Source organism: Setaria viridis, chromosome 9, assembly GCF_005286985.2.
Source record: "Setaria viridis chromosome 9, Setaria_viridis_v4.0, whole genome shotgun sequence".
Taxonomy (NCBI): domain Eukaryota; kingdom Viridiplantae; phylum Streptophyta; class Magnoliopsida; order Poales; family Poaceae; genus Setaria; species Setaria viridis.
The window spans coordinates 33,335,124-33,361,794 of NC_048271.2; the positions used below are offsets into that span (position 1 = coordinate 33,335,124).

At 43.3% G+C, this 26,671-nt stretch overlaps 2 protein-coding genes across 4 annotated transcripts; both read left to right on the plus strand.

Annotated features, from left to right (window-relative positions):
* The first annotated feature begins 666 nt into the window (after positions 1 to 666).
* On the plus strand, positions 667 to 7,862 carry LOC117837003 (protein NRT1/ PTR FAMILY 8.3). 2 transcript variants are annotated; one of them, XM_034716537.2, is made up of 5 exons: positions 667 to 967; positions 5,534 to 5,633; positions 5,752 to 5,969; positions 6,198 to 6,730; positions 6,934 to 7,862. In XM_034716537.2, the coding sequence occupies exons 1-5, from the start codon at positions 884 to 886 to the stop codon at positions 7,751 to 7,753; spliced, it is 1,755 nt and encodes a 584-aa protein (XP_034572428.1). In that variant the 5' UTR covers positions 667 to 883; the 3' UTR covers positions 7,754 to 7,862. The 2 variants fall into 2 exon arrangements, with proteins under 2 accessions (XP_034572428.1, XP_034572429.1); XM_034716538.2 differs by lacking the exon at positions 667 to 967 and adding an exon at positions 3,465 to 4,065.
* Positions 7,863 to 18,594: 10,732 nt separating this feature from the next.
* Positions 18,595 to 23,625, plus strand: LOC117836740 (protein NRT1/ PTR FAMILY 8.3). Of its 2 annotated transcripts, XM_034716226.2 has the most exons (7): positions 18,595 to 18,769; positions 18,853 to 18,931; positions 19,042 to 19,131; positions 21,400 to 21,499; positions 21,617 to 21,834; positions 21,956 to 22,488; positions 22,623 to 23,625. In XM_034716226.2, the coding sequence occupies exons 3-7, from the start codon at positions 19,051 to 19,053 to the stop codon at positions 23,440 to 23,442; spliced, it is 1,752 nt and encodes a 583-aa protein (XP_034572117.1). In that variant the 5' UTR covers positions 18,595 to 18,769; positions 18,853 to 18,931; positions 19,042 to 19,050; the 3' UTR covers positions 23,443 to 23,625. The 2 variants fall into 2 exon arrangements, with proteins under 2 accessions (XP_034572117.1, XP_034572116.1); XM_034716225.2 differs by lacking the exons at positions 18,595 to 18,769; positions 18,853 to 18,931; positions 19,042 to 19,131 and adding an exon at positions 19,138 to 21,047.
* Positions 23,626 to 26,671: the final 3,046 nt, after the last annotated feature.

Below are 26,671 nucleotides of genomic sequence, written 5' to 3' on the forward strand. Positions count from 1 at the left end.
AATGCTTCGCCGTGTGTTGGTTTAGCACTCGGCAATTGCCTTTGCCGAGTGCCCGACAAAAACACTCGAGTGATTTTTTACCGTGTGCTTTTTGCCGAGTATTATACTCGGTAAAGATTTCGCCGAGTGTTTTTGGGGCTTTGCCGGGAGCCCCTTTGCCGAGTGCCCTGGCTCCCGGCAAAGCTATCTCCTGTCTCCCGTAGTGCTCTAGCAATGTGTATGTAGTACCTTCTCGGATCAGTTAATGTCACTCTATCACTGGATCTTTTTGTACTGTAATGAAGAGGTCCAGAGATCAGTTAAAATTTATTTTAAGCCCATTAATGGATCTTCTGTACTGGAATGAAGAGGTCCAGAGATCAGTACACTTTCATCTGCTTGTTGTACAGCATCTTGCATTTTACTGTAGAAGACTTGCAGCTACTTTGGATCCGATCGGCGTGAGAGCCATGCTGGTACTGCCACACCAGTATACCTTATACATAACATTTTGGCAACTACTGATGATCTAGAGGCAATTAATATGCCATTCATGACAACAGAAATTTTAATAGGACTGCAAAACAAAATATATAGTAATATATAAACAAAATATATGATCTGTTGGGATTTATATTTATATACCAACCACCACCAGCTGGTAGATCTGCTAGCTAAGCTAAGGATCAGTTGAACAGGCAGGTGGAGTTTCCAGCCTCGTTGCCAGCGTGACACTGACCGGGAAATTGCTCTAGCTTTTCTCCGTGTGAGACGGACTGACGGTTACCGACCCAGAAGGATCCGGTCCATTCGGTTCACTTCAGTTACACCTTCTGCAGTATAAAAACCGCAGGTCATGAGTGATGTGCAGGCTTGCTTGTGAGTGAGGTGAGAAGCAAACACAATGAGAGGAGACTCCATCAGCGAGGCACAGCAGGATGAGCGGCAGCCTCTTCTTCCCCTTCTCCATGCCACACCAACTCCTCAGGTCATTGCTTAAGTGTTTTTTCTTTTGTTTTTTGGAACTTGCTATATGGTTGGCAAAAGTATAAGCATTCTTATGTTTGTTATGATCGATAGATCCGTACGCTGTTTTGTCGGCTCATCTTGAGCAACCGGGTGTGTGTCAAAATTTTGCATGGAGAAAAGGCTGAAGGTTACCTGATCTAACTTTTACTACGTAGTAGTGGGTAGTAAATTAGGAAGCAAATGGATGCATAAATTAAAAATCTCTCCCATCTGTCAATTTACAAAAAATCATAATTTCTCTATCTCTAAAGCAAAAAACAAGAGATCCTAACCATAACCATGAAGAGTGAGAAGATGAAGTTGCTAATCTTTAAAACGTTTGGATAAGTGAAAACTCAAAAACAAATGTGAGAAAATCAGGTAGTACCTCACGTAGACCCGAAGCTCCATGAGCAGAACTCTGTCTGTTCATGGCTTGGACTTGGAGGGGAAGGACTATGTCGTTTAGAAAAGCGGTTCACCCGAAGCTCCATGAGCAGAACTCTGTCTGTTCATGGCTTGGACTAGGAGAGGAAGGACTATATCGTTTAGAAAAGCGGTTCCCCCTCCTGATAACATTAGTACATGTTAGTAGCAACAACAGGTACTGTTGCGCAACGCATTAGTACCGGTTGTTATTCCAAGCTGGGACCAATGCCACGGAGGCATATTATACTATCAGTTGGGAACCCAACTGGTATTAATACTCTTTCATGTCTAGGAGACATGACCGTTAGGTCTGGTACTAATACTTGCATTAATACCGGGCCTTATGCTGGCCAGTGCCAATGCTTGAATTAGAAAGTTGAAGATTACCTGATCTAACTTTTACATAGGGTCTCTAGATTCTGCATAGAGAAAAAGCTGAAGATTACCTGATCTAACTTTTACTACGTAGTAGTGGGCAGTACTAAATATCATCGGACTAAGCAACTTTTTAGCCTGGCCCCGGTTCGGCGCTTTCCGAACTTTTGGAACACGTCATGACTTACAGGTTGACAGCTCAAATGTTGATTGCTGTCGGTTTTGGTTTCGCCCCAGTAATCGTTGATTGACGGTCCCAAGATCACGTTTTCTTCCAGCTGAGCATTTGCATGTAGGTTCAATTAATTGAGCAAACGAGACAGCATGACAGGGTGACACCTTGAATATAAGGACCCTGCTGCTGCTCGGTTTATAATTCTATCAATAGAAATATGACTAATGGAGGTAGAAATCATATACTCCATCCGTAAATTATAGGTTGTTTAGTGTCTCTACATTTATAATTTTTACTATGTAGACATACACTGTATCTAGAAGCATAGTAAAAATTGTATACTAAAAAAGCTAAAATAAACTATTTGGAACAGAGGGAGTAATATGTAGCTAGCATCCATAGAAATGGACCATCTAGCAAAGTCATGATATAATTTTAAAGCGTTGATAAGTAGTACGACACACTGATCGACTAGCACTTGCATGTTGATTCATTTAACGCAGTCGCGCTCACATCCTGATAGGGATTTACGCACTGCCGACCCAGCCGCTACACCACGCAGCACGTAACACGTACACAGCTACTGCATGTGACAACAACCTATATATGAACACAGCTGTGAATAATGCAGGATACAACAAGATTAATCCAACTTGCTTCTTACTTCCCCACCTCTAACAGACTTGGTCCGGTTTTGCTCAAGGCATCTTGGGCATTTGAAATTAAGTTTAGATGCACAAATAATACAATTTTATCACAAACAATTTCCCGAGATGCATGTTGCTCAAGATGCTTACCACAACTTATTTGCATGATCAAATCATGGTTTTAAATAAAGATGAAGAAAAAAATTCTCATTGTCAACGCTGGATTGGAATGAAGAAATCTAGATTAGCATCACTTCCTTTGATCTGCTATCAAGAAAGAGTTTATATATACTTTGCAGATTTTATAATCGCCTCGAATCAGCCATACAGGTGGCGCGAATACATACTGAACCAACTACTTGTGCTACTTGCAAGTATGCTACACCTCGATCAGACATGTTGATATTTCTAAATACAAAGTACAGGCAAGAAATAGTAGTACACCACCAATGAACGCAATAGAAAACAAAATAAGTGAAAATAATAATAAAGAGCTGAGCATAGAATTGTTTGGTGCATTTTTGGATTTGATACTGGTCCCAGATGGCTCAAGATTGCAATATTCAAACAAACATTTGACCTCATTATTAACGTGACACCGACTAGGAAAGCTCTGGGCTTTATGCTTGTAATTATGATTTAGACATGAAAAATAAACTGACAGTTTCTGATGCCGATTCTTGATCTGGCCTTTTCAGTTTTCAGTTGTGTCGGATTTCTAGTCCGTCAGTCCAGTTAGGGTGCCTTTTCAGTTTTCAGTTGTGTCGGATTTCTAGTCCGTCAGTCCAGTTAGGGTGCCTAGATAGTTTACGCTATATGTGTTGACATGCATATACGCAAGGTTTATATAGGTTCGGGCATCCATGGTGGTGTAATATCCTATGTCCTTTGTTTTGGTGGATTGCTTTGATTTGCTTGTCAAAGTCAGGGCAGAGGTATGAGTTGGATGAGTCGTCGTGGGGGTCAATGGCCGCCGCCTTATATAGGCTGATAAACTAAAGTTAGAAGTCGGATAGAATCTATTTCTAGTTAGAAGTCGGATAGAATCTATTTCTAGTTAGTTTGTTACAAGGAAACCAATCTAGTTCGGTTACAACATGCCATATGTGATATCTGGCTGAGATCTATGTACGTTGCAGTCAACTTGCGGTCCATGCCATCGCGTCATGCCCTGGACGCCTAATATGAGTCGGGCCCACACTCCGGTCAGCTCGCGGTCTAGTCGGTGGGGATGCCTAGGTGCCCACCTTCATCAAGTCGCTTCCTCTTCTTCTTGCTACACCACTCACTACAAATCTTGGTGTATAAAAAGAAACCGCATCCAGTGAGGCTAGGCTCGTGTGCGAGATAAGACTAACCAGCCTGCCAACCTACATAATGAAGGGTGGTTCCATCACTATGGAAGAGCTGGATGGACTTCATCTTCCCCTTCTCCATGGCAGCCCTTCGCAGGTCACTACTTAGTCTTATCTTGATTCTCTAGCGCGCTCAACGTTTATTTTCTGAATGAACGTAGTGGTTTGAGAAAGTATAAAAATATGTTTTTGTGTTCGTTTAGGAAATGTTTTCCTACCACTAGGTATGCTTCTAGAAATAGTGACAAATGTATAACTTTCATATGTTCTGTAAATGTATATTACAATAAAGAGTATTATTCAAAGTTATATTTTGTGGACCGTCAATGTTCAAAACATGCCTTGTTTCTATCTGGAGGGAGTATTAAGTACCAAATTCAGAGATTGAGTACTCCATTGTTGTCATTGGTCATGAAGGTCTATTTTACTAACTAAAAGAGTCTAGACACACGATAAGAATCATGCAAACCAGGTTTTTGTTGTTCCGTTGACTTGTATAGAGTTATATAAGGAGATCAAAAGTGAAAGCATGGAATTTGTGGGAACCCGGAACCACACATGTACACGTCGTATCCTGCCATATGTGGTATATATAGAGATGTAAACGAGGAAACACCAAAACGAGCAGAAGCGCATTACATTTGGCCTTGGCTACGGGCATGTATGGCGTTTGCTTGAGTGCATACCCTGCAAAATTAATCGAGGAACTATCTCCCCTGTGTTCAGACCTAATAGAGCATTGCTATGTGCTTTTCACTATATAAGGTGCGCCTAGAACTGAATATTTTCAAGGCAGCGATCTCGGTTAACAGTAAGAAAAACAGAGAAACATTACCCTCAACCTTGAGAATGGCGCTGCCCGTTGGCAGTTAGTGCTGTTATAGAGTATTCCTTTTATATGGCTTGGAGTTGGAGCAAGCAGAGGTATGGAGTCTTAGCTTGTTTATCGTTCAGCCCATACCATGTAAAAGCAGCCATATCCTGCTATGCTTCCTACTGGCACAACAACATATCATGGTGCGAATATGTATCCGACTTACGATAATAAGACACACTCCTCTGCTGCACCCATGATCGGTGCCTACCCCAGGGCAGCAGGAAGATGGCGCAGAAAAGGACTCTTTCAGAAGCCAGTGTGCCAGCTTTGAAGCCTTGTTGGCTTTGTTGCTATCAAAGATATCAGCGCAGGAAGGAGAGGGAGCTTATGCCTAACACCCTTTTTAACTTTTTGCATAGGAATTAGAGCAACGACATTACAGGCTGACCTGCCAGTCTCACTAGCTGGATGCAAATTATACTTCCATGTCATCTCCGTTGTAGATCTTGGAGAGTGACGTGGCGTCATGATTAGGAAGTTGATGTATGGACAATTTTTTTACTTGATCAAGTACCGAACTTAGTTTTGATTTGTCTGCATAATGCAATGGAACAATCAGCACTACTAATGATATGTTCAAAGCTTGGAAGTAGTACAAATCTACAAATATTTGGTACCAAACGGGTGACTTGATCGAAACAAGCAGGCAATGCTAAATGGATGTCATTTCTCTGATCATGCATTGCAGGACTATGAATCATATACATGCAATGGATCTGTTGATATCAGAGGCAATCCAGCATCTAAAAACGATACAGGGAAATGGAGAGCCTGCTACTCAATTCTAGGTAATCAGAAACTACTATCGCGTTATCGGCTTTTGGCATCCCCAGTGCGATGTGCTTTCAACTTTATATTCTGTAGTTATAGTCAGATTTACAAATTATGGGGGGGTTTTCTTCACAGGTGGTGAATTTTGTGGCGCACTGGCGTACTATGGAGTTGGGACAAATCTTGTGAGCTACCTGACCAAGGTGCAGCAGCAAAGCAACGTTGTTGCAGCTAGCAATATTGCTTCCTGGCAAGGCACCAGCTATCTTACTCCCCTTCTTGGAGCATTCTTGGCAGATTCATATTGGGGAAGACACCGAACAATCGTGATTTCGCTGACGACATTTACAATTGTAAGCGTTGGCATCTCCCAATAATCTTTTGCAATTTGCAAGTCCGTCCTTTTCCCTCTAAAACATCATCGTGCTCAGTTAGGTTTTGTTTGAACTTTTTTTTTGTCAGTTAAGATGTTCAATTTGGCAGCACCAATATGTGTTCTTTTTTTTTGTGGTTAACCTATATGTGTTCTTGTGAATTCAATTTTAAACTGGACTCATGATTTCCTATTTTTGCAAACGCAGGGAATGATTTTACTCACGCTTTCTGCAATTGTTCCAACAAGCACCAATACAGTGGTGATGCCCCTGCAGCACACCTTGCCTTTCCTGGGCCTATTCCTGACTGCTCTGGGCTTAGGTGGCATATGGCCTTGTGTACCAACATTTGGAGCTGATCAGTTCGATGATACCGATAGGGCAGAGAAGGCACAAAAAGAGATCTACTACAACTGGTATTACTTTGCTGTCAATGGAGGTTTCTTCATCGCGAGCACGGTCCTAGTGTGGATTCAGGACAACTGGGGATGGGGATTGGGTTTCGGGATCCCTACATTGTTTTCAGTTATTGGAATTGTTGGATTCCTTTCTAGTATGAAACTGTACAGGTACCAGAGACCTGGAGGAAGCGCGCTTACTAGGATTTGTCAGGTTCTGGTTGCAGCCACTCGCAAGATCAATGTGGATGTGCCCAATGGTAGCTCTTTACTATATGAAATGCCGGGGAAGGAATCAGCAATTCTGGGGAGCAGGAAGCTGATGCACACTGATGGACAAAGGTTTGCTGAACACAATAGTTTTAGCTTTTCTAGATTCATAGGTGTTTATATGCATCTAGACATAGTGTATATCTAGGTGCATAGCAAAAACTATGCCTAGAAAAGCCAAAACAACCTATAGTTTGGGATGGAGGGAGTACTAAACTTTAAAATCATATACATTCTCTCCGGGACTCTAATACTCGAATGATTGTGGTGTTTAGGTTCTTTGATCGAGCTGCCACCATCACTTCCTCCGATGAAAGGTTTCTTGACGCACCAAATCCATGGAAGCTTTGCACCGTGACCCAAGTGGAGGAGATGAAGATCTTGGCAAGAATGATGCCTGTCCTTCTTGCTGGCATAATCTTTAACACAGCAGAAGCATTCTTCCCGCTGTTCATTGAACAAGGAGAGGTCATGGACAACCAGATAGATAATTTCTCTATACCCCCAGCCTCTGTGACAACCTTCAACTGCCTCTGCATTCTCATCTTGGCACCAGCGTACAACAAGGTTCTCATGCCTATGGTGAGCAAGATCACTGGTACGAAGCGAGGACTGTCAGACCTGCAACGCATCGGTGTCGGTATGTTTTTCGCAATGCTATCAATGGTATCAGCTGCAATAGTTGAGATGGTGCGTCTTGACATTGCAATGAAGACAGGCCTAGTGCACCAGAGTGCTGCGGTTCCCATGAATATCCTGTGGCAGGCACCACAATACTTCTTAGTAGGTGTCGCAAAGGTGTTCAGCGTGGTCGGTTTCATCGAATTTGCATATGAGCAGTCACCAGATGCCATGAGAAGCTTGTGCCAGGCTTGCTCTCTCATAATGGTCACGCTTGGGAGCTACCTTGTTTCTGTTATGTTAATGTTTATCAATTCAATAACAGAGGGAAGAGGGAGCCATGGTTGGATCCCAGTGAACCTGAATGAAGGGCGTCTTGATCAGTTATTCTGGTTGATGGCAGGATTGCAGCTGCTGAACCTTCTTGCATTTGCGTATTGTGCCATGAGGTACAAGCGCAAACTTGCTACATAAGTTTCTTCTGCTAGTTTGGGTTTGCGAGCGCTTAAGTAAGGTTGCTGAAATACTATCTATGTTAAGTTGTAACATTTGTGCTACTTGATATAAGTACACTAGTAGAGAATTGGCTTTCGATCCGACCCCTTTTGTCCCGGTTTAAAGTTGGCCCGGGACAAAAGGGGGTGCGCCGGGGTGGGGAAAATTGGAGGGGAGCATTACTCCCGGTTGGTAATTGCAACCGGGACTAAAGGCCCCCCTTTAGTCCCGGTTGCAACGGCTAGCTGGGGGGCGTCGGTGGCGGGACCCTTTTATCCCGGTTGGAGGATCCAACCGGGATAAAAGGGACACCCTTTTATCCCGGTTGGAGGCACCAACCGGGATAAAAAGGTTAGTCCCGGTTGGAGGATCCAACCGGGATAAACTTCCAACCGGGACAAAAGGTGTTTCCTTTTGTCTCGGTTGGAGTTTTTAACCGGGATAAAAACTCATCCCCCGCTATATCCCGAGACAGAGACTTTCTTCTTCCTCCAGCCCGAGCCAGTCCAGCACATTGATAGAGAGCTGAGCTTCACCTACTCTCCGGTGGTGCCAAAGCAAGGGAGGTGCTGCCCGAAGTTTTTTCCCTCATTTTCGTGGGAATTTGACTCAGCCAACACAAGTGTTGCAAAGGTTTGCTACTTCATCCTCGTGTTATGCTTTGATTTATGCTTTGGAGATGGAAAGATTATTTGCTACAATGTGATGATGAAGTAGAAAAATGGAGAGGTATTTTGAGCTAGAATGTGAGGGAGATTGATGTGTCATATATAGTATGCATTATTTCAGTGGTTTAAAAATGATGCTACCTTGTCTAGACGGTTTATCTTATCAAATTCAATATGGTTTTTTAAATCCATATACTTGTTGAACTTGCATACCGTGTTCATTTCTGCGACGATGTTCTCCGCCGAGTAGCAACGTATGTCAAGAAGGAGGTTCGATTCTACGAGAAAGAGTGGATACGGACATCGTGACCGTGTCCCCTTTTCCGTAGCATCTAACCTCTTTCATGACGAAGTGCGGTGCCGCCCAGCTGAGGACATCCTCGTGAAATGAACACGGTCTTCAAGTTCAACAACTTCTGTAGTGGTAAGGAAAGAATTTTTTTACATAGATGACTTCTGCTACTTGTTGAACTTGCATACCGTGTTCATCTCGCCGAGGATGTTCTCCGCCGAGCAGCAACGTATGTCAAGAAGGAGGTTCGATTCTACGAGAAAGAGTGGATACGGACATCGTGACCGTGTCCCCTTTTCCGTAGCATCTAACCTCTTTCATGACGAAGTGCGGTGCCGCCCAGCTGAGGACATCCTCGCGAAATGAACACGGTCTTCAAGTTCAACAACTTCTGTAGTGGTAAGGAAAGAATTTTTGTACATAGATGACTTCTGCTACTTGTTGAACTTGCATACCGTGTTCATCTCGCCGAGGATGTTCTCCGCCGAGCAGCAACGTATGTCAAGAAGGAGGTTCGATTCTACGAGAAAGAGTGGATACGGACATCGTGACCGTGTCCCCTTTTCCGTAGCATCTAACCTCTTTAATGACGAAGTGCGGTGCCGCCCAGTTGAGGACATCCTCGCGAGATGATCACGGTCTTCAAGTTGAACAACTTATGCAGTGTTAAGATAATAATTTTTGTACATAGATGGCTTCTGCTACTGGAGGAAGTGGCGATGGTGGGGGCGATCGTGGTTCCTATTATGGCAAGGTTCCAATCATAGTTGGCCCTCAGCATAAGCCGAAGAAAAAGAGCGCGCTGGAAAAAGCAATGCTTCGTTATTTGCAGCAACGTCATGAAGAAGTCCTCCGTGATAATAACCAGTGGATGGCTTGTTGTATTGTATAATGTTGTTTGGGACTTTAATTTAAATATGTGTATTTGGATCTTCATGTTGTTGTATTGTACCATGTTGTTTGGATCTTTAATCGATTTTCACGCGTAATCCATTGTCAAGTGTAATCCATTTTCATGCGTAATACAATGCAGATGGACCGGCAATGGATGTATAATGCAGACAGGCGGAGCAAGGCGTTTATTGATGGCTTGCATTATTTTCTCGAAGTGGCAAAAGTGAACAAGCCAGAGAATGGGTTCGTATGTTGTCCATACTTCCAATGCAATAACAGGAAGGAGTATTCAAAGGATTCCTGGGGGACTATTCACAGCCACTTGTTTAAATACGGTTTCATGCCTAACTATTTGGTTTGGACCAAGCACGGTGAATTAGGGGTTGTAATGGAAGATGGCGAGGAGGAGGAGGAAGATGACACCATTCCGGACTGGGTTGCAGGCCAAGCTTTTGCAGGTACTACAATGGGCGAGGCTGATGAAGATGAGTTTGCAGAAAATGACCCTACTGATGACCTTGGTCAGGTGATACGAGATGCATACAGAGATTGCGAAACTGAGAAGGAAGCAGCAAAGTTGCAGCGCATGATAGATGATCACCAAAAATTGTTGTACCCAGGTTGCCAGCAGGGCCATAAAAAATTAGGTACGACACTAGAATTTGTGCAATGGAAGGCAAAAAATGGTGTGTCCGATAAGGCATTTCAGGGGATGCTGAACATTGTCAAGAAGATTCTCCCCGAGAATAATGAATTACCGTCCACAACATATGAAGCTAAACAGATTATTTGCCCTCTCGGATTGGATGTTCAGAAGATACACGCATGCCCTAATGACTGTATCCTCTATCGTGGTGATGAATACAAGAAATTGGATGCTTGTCCCGTCTGCGAAGCCCTGCGGTATAAGATCAGGCGAGATGATCCTGGTGATGTCGAGGGGCAGTCTCCCAAGAAGAGAGTTCCCGCGAAGGTGATGTGGTATTTTCCTATAATACCACGCTTGAAGCGCTTGTTCAGGAACAAGGCGAATGCTAAGTTGATGCGATGGCACAAAGAAGACCGTAAGGAAGATGAGATGCTGAGACACCCCGCAGATGGGGCACAGTGGAGATCAATTGATAGAACATTCCCAGACTTTGAAAGTGAAGCAAGGAACATAAGGTTTGGTTTAAGCACTGATGGATTCAATCCATTCGGTGAGTTGAGTAGTGGTCATAGTACTTGGCCTGTGACCCTTTGTATGTTCAACCTTCCTCCTTGGCTGTGCATGAAGCGGAAGTTCATTATGATGCCGGCGCTTATCCAAGGCCCAAAACAACCCGGCAACGACATTGACGTGTACCTAAGGCCGTTGGTTGATGACCTTTTACAGCTCTGGAAGGAAGAAGGTGTACGTGTGTGGGATGAGGATAGACAAGAGATCTTTAATCTACGAGCACTGTTGTTCGTAACCATCAACGATTGGCCTGCATTGAGTAACCTTTCAGGACAGACAAATAAGGGATATCGGGCATGCACCCACTGTTTAGACGACACAGACAGCATGTACTTGAAGCACTGTAAGAAGGTCGTCTATATGGGTCATCGTCGATTTCTCCCTGCTCACCACCAGCTGAGAAAGAGCGGGATGCATTTCAAAGGGACGCCAGACCATCGTAAAAAACCTGCACACCGTAATGGAAAGCGTGTGTTCAAGATGATGAAGGATGTATATGTAGTCTTCGGAAAGGGACTTGGTAGCCAACCTGTTCCGAACGACGATAACGGACATGCACCCATGTGGAAGAAAAAGTCAATATTTTGGGAGCTACCTTATTGGGAAATCCTAGAGGTTCGCAACGCAATAGACGTGATGCACCTGACGAAGAATCTTTGCGTGAACGTGCTAGGCTTCATGGGTGTTTATGGAACCTCAAAAGATACATTGGAAGCACGACAGGACCTGAAAGCCATGGGGCAACGAGATGACCTACATCCGGAAAAGAGAGATAATGGACAGCACTACTTACGTCCTGCCAGTTACACTCTCAGCAAGGAAGAGAAGGATAGCATGTTTGAATGCTTGAATAGTATGAAGGTCCCGTCTGGGTACTCCTCGAATATAAAGGGAATAATAAATATGAAACAAAAGAAGTTTACAAATCTCAAGGCTCATGACTGCCACATGTTGATGACCCAGTTGCTTCCGGTTGCACTGAGGGGTGTTCTACCAGAAAATGTCCGGTTGCCGCTCGTAAAGCTATGCACGTTTCTCAATGCGATTTCGCAGAAGGCAATCGATCCATCCAAGCTATCAAAGCTACAGAACAATGTGGTGCAATGTCTTGTCAGTTTTGAGTTGTTATTTCCACCATCCTTCTTCAATATTATGACGCACGTACTGGTTCACCTAGTAAAAGAGATTGGTATTCTCGGACCTGTATACCTGCACAATATGTGACCTTTCGAGAGGTTCATGGCAGTCTAAAAAACTATGTTCTTAATCGTGCCCGTCCAGAAGGAAGCATCGCCAAGGGATATGGAACAGAGGAGGTGATCGAGTTTTGTGTTGATTTTATTGATTCAATTGACTCGATTGGGGTTCCAACTTCACGCCACGAGGGGAGGCTCCGAGGAATGGGCACCCTTGGAAGGAAATCAAGTTTGAGCAATGATACTGATTTGTTCGACAAGGCACACCACACTATTCTACAACAGTCATCCTTTGTGTCTCCGTATATCGAGCAGCACAGGCAGATGGTAGCTTCCAAAAACCCGACCAAATCCGATGCTTGGCTTACCTGTCATCACATGGAAACTTTTCCCTCCTGGTTGCGCCAACAACTTATGGGTAACTCTGAGGTCGTACAAAGGTGATGGAAGGGAGGCTTGTCATCACCGAAGTTACAGAAGAGGGCAGGCCGGTTGCTCCCGAGAAAGTAGCAAAGAAGTACGTGAGTCAAATCAGGGCAATCGTCCAGGACAACATGCCTATCAGCATCAGAGAATGGAAGGGCAGAAGCGATAATCCGTACGCCCTTCCAGAGACAGAAAAGAATATGCTGTGGGAAGACGTGAAGAGACATTTCACATTCCCCGAAGGATATAGTGAGAAGGATGTCAAAGCGTGGACGCTTAAGAAGATGGCTACACAATTCCAGACATTCAAGAAGATGCTGGACACCCACTACATCAAGAAGGGCAAAACTCCAGACTTCAACGCGTGGCCAAAGTTAAGGGACCACTGGGATGCATTTGTTGAATACAAGAGGAGTGAAGAAGGTGTGAAAAAGATCACGACCAACACAGCAAATGCTAGTCAGAAGGGCTACCACCATCATTTGGGGCGAGGTGGGTATGGCTCAGCAATTCCCAAGTGGAGGAAGATGGAACAAGATCTAATCGAACGGGGAATCGTACCTGCAACTATTGAATGGCCCGAACGATCAAAGAACTGGTACTACGCTCATGGAGGCTCCCTAAGCCAAGAGGATGGGACGATGATTTTCAATGACACAATACGTGAGAAGGCCGAACATCTCATGAAGAACATTGAAGATTCCAAGGCTGGGAGGTTGAGGGTGGACCGAGAAAATGATGAGCTCACATTGACCCTCGGTAATCCAGAGCACCCAGGACGTTGCCGGGGGTTCGGGGTGGTTCCGTGGAAGTTCGCTTTCCGAGGCGACAGCGCCTCTTACAGAAGCCGGAAGCAAAGAAAGGAACAGATCGAGGAGAGCTGGCGGCAGATGCTAGAACAAAGAATGATGGATGAAATCAATCGGCGGGTGGCCGACGCAGTTGCGCAGTTGGCCCAATCTGGAGCAATGCCGAATCCTAACACCGCCAGCCCTTCTCAATGCCTCGGGAGCAGTTGTGCTTCTACAGGGGTCCCCGATGCGCAGACGCCCAGGTTACCCATGGAGGAGCAACGGTTCCCCGTGGATGCCATCACGCAACGGACCTCATGTGAGCTGCATGCACCGGTTGGCAACCTCACTATTAAGGTATACTTATACATAATATTTATGCAATCTTGTCAATTGATCCAGGCCTCGAGATCGGAGTTCAACTTGTTTACTTCTGCTATATGTACAGGTAGCGTACGGGAGTGCGTTACCAACCCTGGCAAGGCAGAGCAGTCATGGCATGGACATTCCAACAGGCTACGCCAGCGTCTGCGTCGAGCAAACAGTTGATCCCGAGTATGAAGGTCTAGAGCTCGACTTCCCGGGAGGCGACGGGGAAAAGACATTGGCAGATGCGCTTCATGGGATCATTCTATGGAAGAAACGCTACATCATTATTCCCCGCACGGAGCCATCTCCTCAGACCTCAAGACCGCTCCCCGTAGATCCCCAGCAGCGACCTTCTCCTCATACCTCGAGACCGGCATCTCCTGCTCCAGGACCGTCTCTTCCATCTATATCAAGGTCTCCATCTCCACCACATCCTGGTGCTGGGAGCGACGACGACAATAACAACACCCCTCCCCGATCACCGTTGCCGGCACCAAGAGCGACCCCCTTGAAGGAACCTGCAGCACCACTAAAGAAGTCACGAGCACCGCCTCCCAAGCAAAGACAGAGAAAGAAGAAAACAAAGGACCCTGAAGTGGCTCGTAAGGAACGCTTTGAGGCAATGTCTCATGAAGAATAGTGGGCAGAAATCCAACGAGAGGCCAGTGAGTGGTTCAAGAAACAAGCCGAATTAAAAAAGGCAAGGGAGATGGAGCCACCGCCAGTAAGTCGGCGAGATTTAAACTTTTTTATCAGGATGGAAGAAGGAGCCAAGAAAAGGATACCACTCTTGTCAAACTATGAACGGGCTCTAGTAAAGGCTGATGAAAAGGATAAAAGGAAAGGAAAATCATCCTCCAGCGGTCCAGTCCCCGACCTCAGCCATTTATCAAAAAAAGATGCTCAACGGGTAAAAGCAATGCCCTTGGATCAACAAGCAAATATATTGAAGTTCATGGAAGAAACAGGTCTGGGACTTGATGAATGCATAGGGCAAGTTGAGACGCCAACTGCACCGCCCCCTAAGCCGAAGTGGACTTATGAGCTAGGCAAACCTCTAGTAAAGCCTTCAATGGTACGGAAGCTATCAACAAAGATGTACGAATTCCATCAATGGTACATGATGGCATCCGCCAACTCGAGGGAGATGATCGGCATGAAGGTAAAACCGATAGATTTTCACGGTGAAGGGGAGAAAGTGCTGTGGCTAGACTTCAAGGATATATACGAAGTGTACCATCATGATGCCCTGGACGTCTCTCTGATCAGCGCTTGGATTCTGTAAGTGTCCGTTTATTATCTCTACATGTAAATTTTGGCGTGCGTCACCGTACTAACTTCATCTTCCATTTCATGTAGGATGCTAATCCAGACATGCCGCCGAGAGGCGTACCTACATGTAGGCTTCATGGATCCATCTGTAGTTAACCAACAACAGATACAATTAGCGCCGGAAAAAACCTTTGCGGAAATATACAATTTCCTACACAAACAAACATTCAAGGATTTCATACTACTTCCATACAACTTCAAGTAAGTGTGTGTATACCGTCTACTTTCGATGTCTTTTTCCTTATCTCTACATGTTAGTTAGCTCTAATATGCATGAACATTTTACGTACGCAGCTTCCACCGGATCCTTATTATAATTGAGCCTGAAAGAAGCCACGTCACTGTCTTTGATTCGTTAAGGAAAGATCCGGTGGACTACCAAGAATTGCAAGACATGCTAGGCTTGTAATAATTCTGGACCTTTATCTCTATGCAAAAATTTATTTCCTAAATTTTATCCCTGTTACACTATGTCATTCATTATTCTAATCCGCAACGCATGGAAACAATTCATAAGGACACACAAAGGTCCATTCAAAGAAAATCTTACATGGAACACAGACTTCCCGGTACGTATGCAGTCTGCACATTTATTACATTGTATAACACGAATATTTCATAACTTATTTTTTTCCGCACTGAAGTGCTTAAGACAGGAACCCGGGAATAATCTATGTGGCTACTACATCTGTGAGCACATGCACAGTTTTTTGGGACCCAAGGGACCGAAGATGACGCCACACAACTTTAAAGTACGTAAAATAAATATATTACTAGTTAATTATTTTCTAGCTCCTTATATGTATTTGTTCATGTAACATTCACAAATTTCCAAATTATAGATGTTAAATATTCAACAAGGACTCTTGAAGGAAGAAAGAGTAGCGGCAATATGTGAAGGTCTCATTGGATTCATAATGGACGAGGTGGTAAATCCAAGAGGAGAATTTTATTACGATGGACGACAATTAGACACTCCGATCAGCAACACCACGACGGGAAGATCGTAGGAAGATACTTTGATTTATTTGTATATATAATACGCGCTAATTATGATCCATTTGTACTAAGCTAGTTGAATTGTGTATATGAATTGTGTATAAGGATTGTGTATATATATAGTAATTGTATAATTACAAATCCCATTGGTTTAAATACTAGTTGATTTCGTTCTAAAAAAATCTCAACTACAAGGTTAACAAATTAAAAGGGCCGCGGTACTACGTATACGTGATGCATGCATGAAAAATTCAGGCAGTGCCATGCAAGCGCCATTTAGTCCCGGTTGGAATTGAGCCGGGACTAAAGGGACCCCCTTTAGTCCCGGTTGGTGTCACCAACCGGGACTAAAGGGCCTGTCCCGCGCCTGGCGTGGCAGGCCCTTTAGTCCTGGTTGGTGACACCAACCGGGACTAAAGGGGGTCCTTTACTCCCGGTTAAAAGACCCGGGACTAAAGACCCCCCCTTTTGTCCCGGTTGGTTTATCCCGGATGGATATCCGAGAGATATGCACCCTACCAACCGGGACTAAAGGCCAATTCTCTACCAGTGGTACAAGCTTTGTTACAATCATTTTTTTCCAACCACCGTAAAAATCCTCTATAACTAATAATGCTTTGGGAAGAAAAGACTAGTTTTAAATACTTAAGAGAGTAGTGGAATTGGTTTAAAAAATGTACTCCTGCATCAGGAGCCTCATTCGATGAAATTTAATTTGATCCCATCATGTGTTCATGAAAACTGATTGCACATTTATTTGTTTACTCTGGATTTGACTTATCATAAGAAGGCACGTAACGTTTCTTGCTGATCTTCTGCAAACAACAGGGTCAAGATCCTAAATACCATTTCATTCATATTCATATATCACTTAAACCATAAATATAGAGAATAGTAGCCATGAGCAATAGCGGCCGCAATAGTGGGAATAGCGGACAATAGCGACTGCTAAGTCCAAACATTCTATCTTGAGTCCGCTACCCTGTAGTGGTAGCGCCAGGGTAACGTACCGCTATAGAGGCTACTATTGTGGGCGCTATGAATGCTATTTAGTACCTTGGATCGGGTAATAATGTAGGTATTGTCAATCATCTCAATTGCAGGCTTAAACTATTGTTCAAAATATTTTAAAATGAACTTGTTCAAAACATAAAATAAGTTTGGAGGTTTTGTAGGTTTATCTCAGGCATATATAGGTCTAATCCTCTTTACCTACTTGAATTATTCCTCACTTCTGAAAAGATAGTTTCCATGGAGCCTTGGAGGAAATATTTCCGCCATTGAACAAGTGGAAAGTTCGGATTCGATTCGTAATTGCAGAATTTTATTTTTGTTCAAAATTTTAATGAGGTTTTCCAGTTAATTTGCGTGAAATTAGATGATTATAAATGAAATTGACAAAAAAGTGTAGTACACCAAATAATTTGGAGTGCAAAACAGAGGATCCATCTCTAGTGGCAGTCCTTTTTTTAAGGAAAACAGGAGGGGTTGGTTATATATTATAGCTACGCATAAGGAGTACAAAGTTTATACAGAGTTCAAAAAACAAAGAAAGAAACAAACAAGATCATTGCAGCTACATAAAAACTTCTATCCATTGATCAATAACTAAAACACATGTGGGCTTGGCTCGTAGGGCAACTAGGAGCACTTCTTTCTTGAAGAGAGCCTTTGTGTTCACACTTTTACCGTTAGCCAAGTAAAGGGCATATTAGTGATTGTGTTATATATCAGATGCACTGCAGTGGGCTGGCACCGGCGTCAGGATGGCTGCAGAAAGAGAAAGATGTTGAGAGCAGATGTGGACAATCAACAAGATGTTGTGGCCATCCTAGTCATCAAAACAAGCAAATCCACCATCCACATGTCTAAACCAGATTTGATTTGATGTTAAAGGTGAAAATTGTGCTGGTTTTAGAAACCCAAGAGGTTAAGTAAACGGTTTTATAATTTAGAGGGTTATGTAAACTTGACTCATAGTTGGAGGGAGTAAACAATAAAAAACTATGAATACAATCATTCGGCAATTTTCACATATATATTTCAAAGATTTTGAGTAATTAACAAAAAACTATTCAATGTTTTTATGAACAAAGTTGCTTGAAATGAAATGATTCAGTTCTAGAACAAAAGGGCATATATCAATTATCAAGAACTCGAGGCAGAAGTTGGCAGCACGAAACAAAGTTGACATGCACGTACTGATAATGGAGTTTTCCCAGAAACAGTTCCCGTGATCCAAGCATCTATTTCAATATTTCCCAGCGTGGAAATCCTATGGGTTGGCATGACGACTTTCATATTAAAACTAGTATCTATATTTTAGAAACTTTTCAACTATTTGATTCAGTTAGCTTGCATTGAGATCGAGCCAAACTGGTACAGGCCAAAAAGGATTTCCCTAATAACTACTTGTGCAACAACAATCAAGGAACCAGCTTAAATATTGATTATCCTAAATATCCGTTACTGTCATTCAGATTTCGAATCACAAGTTCACAACTGCAAATAAAATGATACTATTAAAAAACAAGTAAATGACCCTACACTTGATGCATGAATATTCGTTGTGATCTTTACCAACCGCAAGCTGCTTGCTCTGGTCTGCTACCTGCTGGCTCAAGATTGGTGCTCATTGCTTAACAAACAAGAGCTATAGCGTCATTCTTAGCCTGACACTGGCTGGGAATTAAAGGTTTAGCCGTATTGCACACCATTTGCTTTATCCACTTAATGAGCCATGCTTTCACTGTCCGAGAACAATCTGACAGTTACTGATGCAAAGTTGAATTCTTAATTTTCAGATCAGGTACTTGCTCTGTTTTCTCCTCTTGCCAACCTCACCTTTTAGTGTAGTATAAAACGTACAACTGCATTGCATCCCTTGACCAGAGTGCAGTGTTGCGAGAGGCTCCAAGATCAGAAGTACAGCCGTATACAACCAAAGGCGAAAGCTCTCATCTTCTTTTAGGTACTTCTTCTGCTTGCTCTTGTCAGTAGTATTGCCTTTCGGCATAGCATAAGAACTTAAGAAGTGCATCCCGTGAGGGGCTCCATGATCAGTGAAGGCTTGTGTGACAGGTATAAGTCATGAAAGGCTCCATCAGTGAGGCAGAGGAGGAGCAGGAGAAGCTGTCGCTTCTTCCTCTTCTCCATGGCACACCTTCGAAGGTCAGTTCACAGTATATCTCAGTTTCCCAAATACTAGTACATCAGCCGTTGCTTCTGCACGGTCTAATGATTTTGGAGGCATAAACATTAAAAATTCATTTGAAAATTAGAGCCATGGAAATAATAAAAATTATTTACCTTCCTTTCTCTCTCATTTGTTAAATATTTTAGAACACAAATACATATGTAATTGTCTTTATCCGATTTTGGTAGACTTTACTTACCATTTACTTTGTACTATTTTTATCCACATTCATAATTTTTTCCACACTGTATAGCTCATAAATGTATTTGTCATGTGTTTATTGAACCCTTAGTTTGAGCTAGCTATATAACATAGAAATTAGTATTCTATCACTTTCTACAAATATATATTCTACATAGTGACGCATAACATGCATTTAATCCTTAAATTTAGGGCATCATATTTTTATTGTGTGTGCGTGCGCGTGGGGGTGGGGGGCACGTGGAGGGAAGAAGGTGATAGAAAGCTGACAGGCTATGTGACGATGTGACTAGCCTAGCAGCACCATATGCATCCTTTAAAAACAGGCTACAATCTATATATATTAAAAGAAGGCTGACCACTTGCTACCACAATGTCATCCGTAGTACCAAATTAAAGGAATACAAAGACAATAACTACCTTTGAGAAATGCCACTTGTTTTCTCGGTGAAAGTAGCTATTGCTGATCGGTACAAAGATAGAGGAAGTAGCGGGGCATATCCAAGAGAGGTTGGCCTTTTTTTTAAGATAATGGAAAGATTTTATTCCGGCTTGAGCCATCCCCTGATGGATATGCATCAGACCAAAAATTACAGGAAATAAAAAGAAAGCTATCCACCGCTACCAAGATAGGCATACGAGTTAAAGTATGTATCCAATACATCTCCTCTAAGAAAAGAAGTAAACACAATAATAATCTCCAACATGCTCTTCTTGTAGTCACCTTTCTCAGCTTTTCAGCTTTTATGAGATGTCTCCTCCAAAAGAAACAATTTCACCACAATACGTGTAAAAGTGGAACCGAGCCAATCGTGAAGAAAACTGCAACTCCAAATAATGACTGAGCTCCGACCACCAAACCAAGAAACCATCGTCACGCTGTCCTCGTAAAAGGAGCTCTGTGAAACCAAAGACACCGATTGTTGTTGGAGACTGAAACTAGCAACAGCAAGTGCCCAAGGTGGTAAGGTGCATGATATAGCTATTTATTCTCATATTTGGAGAAAGACGTGGACACGGGCGGATCCTTAATGACCAACTGGAAAACTGCGGCACACACGGAGTGGCACAACGGTGCCACGGTGGTGTTAGGAAGAAAATTGAAGAAGAATGGCGACACAGGTGAAAGATACAATTGGCTGGCAGGATGCGGCACGATTATGGATCCTTTCGCTTTTATTCGACCCATTCGATGGCAAGGCTTTCCCATCCTTGGCGATGCGCTGCACGTGGTCGTGAAGACGTGGCGACGTGTGATTAGCTCCTTTGCCGAGGTCTAAACTGCGATGCCTGCCATTGCTGAAGGATGTGCGAGTCTGCTTGCAAGTCCATTGTCTCGAGATCCCCGGAGTTTGTTCCCCTCTAGCAGGACGCTCCCGTCGTAAACCTCGCCGGCGCACGGCGGGCGGCAGGGTCGGTGCCATTGCCATTGCGCCGGGAGCAGCACATGGTAAACGAGGAGCGGCGTAGCCGGCCTCAGCAAAGGCAATGTGCTGTGTCCCCTGCTTTCTTGGCGCCAGGCGGCAGCGACGAGATGGCGTCGACCGGCACCACCTGCTGCAAGTACAACTTCGCCGTGGAGGTGGGAAACGGAGCTCCCATGGCAGAGTGCTCATCGGCAGTGACCTGCAAAGGCGACACCACCACGGAGGCCGCCGCCCACTCCTCTGGTTTCGCCGGTAGCCAGCCGGTAATTTTTATTTTTGATTCCCATTGAGTTACAAGTTTGTTGAGTGACCTAGGTAGGATCAATTCATCGAATGCTGAGTGCTGACATGGAGTGCCAAAAGCCATCTTGGCTGTGTGCCCGGTCCAGAATTTGGCCCGGTGTTACAAGTTTGCGGCAGTTACTTATTTTGTTCTGAAGTAGTGGTGGCGCTTATCACAGATTAAAGTAGAGGGCCTTATTAGGAACTTACTGCAAAATACAACCAAAACTACTTTTGGCTTTGCAATGCCTTCAATTTTACCGTTATATAAACCTCAATCACCATTTCAATTTCAAATCTTTCATTTAAAAAATAATATAATATGGATGGCAGGACCATGAACAATATACCTGCAATGGCTCTGTTGATATCAGAGGCAATCCAGCTTCTAAGAAACATACTGGAAAATGGAGAGCCTGCTACTCAATTCTAGGTAATCAGACGATGGTACTTATATATCAATCAATGGTTTTCAATCTACTCAATATGCATTCCGGTAATGAATCCTGTCAATGCCTTTCTTACATTTGCCTCTCCTTGTTCTTTGCAGGTGGTGAATTTTGCGGTGCTATGGCATACTATGGAGTTGGGACAAACCTGGTGAGTTACCTGACCAAGGTACAGAAGCAAAGCAATGTGGCTGCAGCGAGCAATATAGCTTCGTGGCAGGGCACCTGCTACCTCACTCCTCTTCTTGGAGCATTATTGGCAGATTCATATTGGGGTAGACACCGAACTATTGTGATCTCCCTGACAATCTTTACTTTTGTAAGTCTGCGCACCTCTCAGTAATTCCATCATTTTCTAATCCACATTTTCAAACTCGAATGTGTTTGCCAGTTCAAGTGAACAATTACGAGCCCGTATATGTCTGAACTTGTGTTTGTAGGGAATGGTTCTGCTTACACTTTCAGCAGTGGTTCCAGCAAGCATGAACATAAGTGTGATCTCTCCTCAGGAATTTTTGCCTTCTCTGGGCCTCTTCCTGACTGCTCTAGGCTTAGGTGGCATGTGGCCATGTGTTCCAACATTTGGAGCTGACCAATTCGACGACACAGATGGAACAGAGAAGGCGCAGAAGGAGCTCTATTACAACTGGTACTACTTCGCTGTGAATGGTGGTTTCTTCCTTGCAAGCACGCTCCTGGTGTGGGTTCAGGACAACTATGGATGGGGATGGGGATTTGGGATCCCTACACTGTTCTCAGCGACCGGAATCGCTGGGTTTCTTGCATGTGTTAAGCTTTACAGGTACCAGAAACCGGGAGGAAGCGCCCTCACTAGGATTTGCCATGTTGTGGTTGCAGCCACTCGCAAGATCAATGTGGATGTTCCAGATGACAGCTCTCTTCTGTATGAAATGCCAGGCAAAGAGTCAGCAATCATAGGGAGCAGGAAGCTGATGCATACTGATGGACTAAGGTATGTCTTTCACAGTTTCTGAAACGCAATGTTCTCACCATTCACTTAATTCTTTTTATCTGATTTCACCTATTAGTTTAGTATTTATATAATTTTTCTCTATTCTCCAATAAATTATCAATTGTCGCATTTAGGTTCTTTGATCGAGCTGCCACCATCACTTCTTCTGATGAAACATCTGATAATGTGCCTAACCCATGGAAGCTTTGCACGGTGACGCAAGTGGAGGAGCTGAAGATCTTGGCAAGAATGTTGCCTGTTCTATTAGCTGGCATAATTTTCAACACTGCCGAAGCTTTCTTCCCTCTGTTCATCGAACAAGGAGAAGTCATGGACAACGACATCGGTGGTTTTTCCATTCCTCCAGCAACTCTGACGACCTTCAACTGCCTCTGTATCCTCATCCTGGCCCCATCTTACAACAAAGTTCTCGTGCCAATTCTAAGTAGCATCACTGGCATTAAGAGAGGGCTGTCAGAACTCCAACGCATTGGTGTCGGTATGGTTTTCACTATGCTTTCCCTGGTTTCGGCTGCATTGGTTGAGATGGTGCGCCTGGACATTGCAAACAATAGAGGCCTAGTGCACTACAACTCTGCCGTCCCGATGAATATTCTGTGGCAGGCACCACAGTACTTCTTCGTAGGTGTAGCTAAAGTATTCACTGTGGTCGGTTTCATCGAATTTGCATATGAGCAGTCTCCTGATGCAATGAGAAGCTTGTGTCAGGCTTGCTCTCTCATCATGATCACGCTTGGAAGCTACCTTGTCTCTATCATGTTAAAATACATCAATTCGGTGACAGGGGGGAGAGGGAGGCATGGCTGGATCCCGGAGAACCTCAATGAAGGTCGTCTTGATCAATTCTTTTGGATGATGGCAGGCTTGCAGCTACTGAATGTGCTTGCATTTGCATATTGTGCCACGAGGTACAAGCGCAAACTAGCTACTTAAGTTTCATCTCCTAGTTTGGGCTCAGGAGTGCTTATGGATGATTGCTTTTTGTGTAAGATTTCTACTTGCATGCTATGTGAGCTCAAAATTTTGACAGTCTTTTTGTCGAAGAAAGGACTGGAAGATTTTGGACACTACCATCTTAAAAATATGACGGCCTAATAGTAACATATCTGTTGGCAACCATCTTTTTCCGATTAGCAGTGTTCAAAATCTGTTGCGGTGATCACCTAATATTTGAGATTCGCAGCTGTATCTCAGGTATAGATCAAGTAGTGGAACTCGGTGGACAACAAGTTCAAACACCTACATAAGAATCCATACTAATTTCCATGATAATATTTAGTTCAAAAAATTTACTTGAATTTTATTAATTAAAATTTGGAATTGAAATTTGACTTGATATTTTTAGCAGGGGAAATTCACAACCACCTGAAAACCATAACTAAATTTTTAGTTGTAAGCAGCGTATAGGCAAGAGGCTACCTAGCACGTCTGTAACAGCCCAAAACCATCAGTATTTCACTCTTTCGTAAAAATATTTCTGATTTTTTAAATTTAGTTTTAGTACCATGACCTTCAAAACTCAAATTAACATTTCCAAACTCCAAATGCTAACAAGATAGCGCCAATAAAATTTCCTTTTTCATTTTGACACTTGACACTTTGTTTTTATTTTTTGGAATTAATTTCAATTCCCTAAAATCCATTTGTAAGTAAGTTCAAAACTTCTTTTGAGCAGATTGACTTAAGGGAAAGTCAATTATATAATGTGGAGAAAACATAGAGCATGAATTTAACTACAGCATGAAAATTTCGGCTGAACCTTTCAGAGGGCAGGTTGCTAATACAGTAATACATAACTGTATAATGCATGAAATCTATCGTATCTTCTTTCAGTTTCTCCAAATGCGACTAAGGGGGGTGAATGAGATTCTTTAAAATTCTCTTCCAGAACAATGACTATATCCCGATTGCCATCCCAAATACACCTCGCTTCTAATCACCAAGATGACATAAGTTAATTCGTGACAAGCTCACCCTATAAATGATTAGAACACTCAAAGCGTAGAGGAAGCAAAGCGCAACGAGACTCCAAAAAGCTTGCAGAAGAGAAAGCAAGCTAAGCCACTACTAAACCATTATTTTACTAAGCATGCTTGAAATAATTAATTAGGAACTAAACATAATTAGCAAGTGACACTACTGATTAAGTTGCTAAGACATGTAATAGAGATTAACAAACAAAATTGCAATGATTAAAAGCAATTTCAAACCTTCATGGGCCTGCTGTATCACTTGGCCGCTGCTGAACCTGTGCACAGCTGGGCTGTGCTGGCTCGGTCGCACCCCTGGCCAGCCTGTGTTGCACAGCCGCGCTAGCTAGGCCTGGAGAACCTATGTAGCTTCCGAAAATTAGGAAGCCATTTGAACTTTCGGTGTTTGAGATCCGTAAGAAATTAGAACGGACAAACGAGACTGGCTGGCGGGAGCGCAGGCAGCATCAACAAGAATTTCCGTTGGACACGTGCCCGCCCAAGACCGGCTAATGTGCATGCATGCGTTGGAGTGGCTGGTGAACGGAGAGATTCCTTTGTGCTTTGGATCTTTGAATTCAATTTTCTTCAAAAATATGATTCATTTTTTGAATTCATTTTTGAATTCATTTGGACCATTGTGTTAGTTAGAATTTATGCAACAAACCAATATCTAATGCGAATATGTTTTAATGTTTTATATATTTTAAAAAAAACAATATTTGAATTGTACATTTTGATATACACGTTCAACATCTATGATATACCGCTTCAACATTTCTATGTAAAATGTTGGATTATTTTACTGGAATTGTTGAACTAGATTTGAATAATTGTTAAATCTAGTATTTTTGAAATGTTAACTATAATTTTTTTTATTTTTTTTTGAAAGCTTGGGTGGCTCTATGGCCTTTCATTACCATCACCGGATTCCGCTAAATCGCGGATCACCTGCACATTTACAGATTCGGGAAGAGGGCCAGTCCATATGCATGACTGTTCCGAACCCCAAAATAAACCCAGTCTTGCAAGCTCGTGCGCAGACGAGTTAGTACAACGTGGAATAAGAGAAACAGCTAAACACACAAACTCATTAGCTAACAGGTTTCGGATATCCCTGAAAATCACTCCACAGTGGCCACGATCATGAGTATCACATGTAATAGCTTCCTTTAGAACACTTGAGTCAACCTCCAGCTGCACATGGGAGATGCCATATAATTCTGCTGTTTCCAAAGCTTTGAGACAGCCAACCGCTTCCGCCATTAACGCATCATGAAGCAGACTAGCGTTGCCTGCACCTGCCAGCACGTGTGCACCTGTGTAATCTCTAATAATGAAGCCCCAGGCGCCATGCTTAGTTGCCTTCACAAAAGCTCCATCAGTATTGATTTTCAGGACACCTTGGGGAGGTCTGAGCCATCTCTGTTGTAGCCTAGCAGTCGGTCTAATTTTTATCGTTGGCAATTCCAGCAGCCCCGCCATCTCTAAGACTGAGTGACAAACATTTTGTATATTTTGAATTGGATCTCCAGCATTTACCTTGTTTCTTACATCCCACCACTTCCACAGCAAGAGGCTAACCTTACATGCCAAGCTTTGTTCAAGTTGCAGCACATTCCAAACAAAATCCTTCGATGATTTGGCCGACAGCAAAGCAAGGCGTGTTTGTTCCATTTCCAAAATACGCCAACATCTCTTTATTAGCTTGCATTTTAGAAAACAGTGACCCCCATCCTCATCAAAACGCATGCACACCGGACATCTCGTGTCAAGAATAACCCCTCTCCGTTTGATGTTTTGCTTCAGTGGTAGGCTGTTATCAGCCAGGCACCAAATAAAATGACGTACCTTTGGAGGACATGGCAGCTCCCACAATTTCTTCCACTTCTGTGTTTCGTGGTCTCCCTCCCGACAGCACACGCTACTTTCTCCTTGCTGGTACTGCCGCTGGCGTCTCTCTTCATCTACTAACATGTGGTATGCCGACCTGACCGAAAATATCCCCTTCCTGTCATGGTGCCAGGCAATAACATCATCCCTGCCGATGCATACTGGGATTGATAGAATATTTGGAACGTCTTCTAAGATTTCACGCACAAGCTGGGAGTCCCATGTTCCAGTAATCGGATCGATAAGTTCTTCAACTTTTGAGAGTAGCACCGAACCCCGTGGTGTTATTGGTTGGCGGG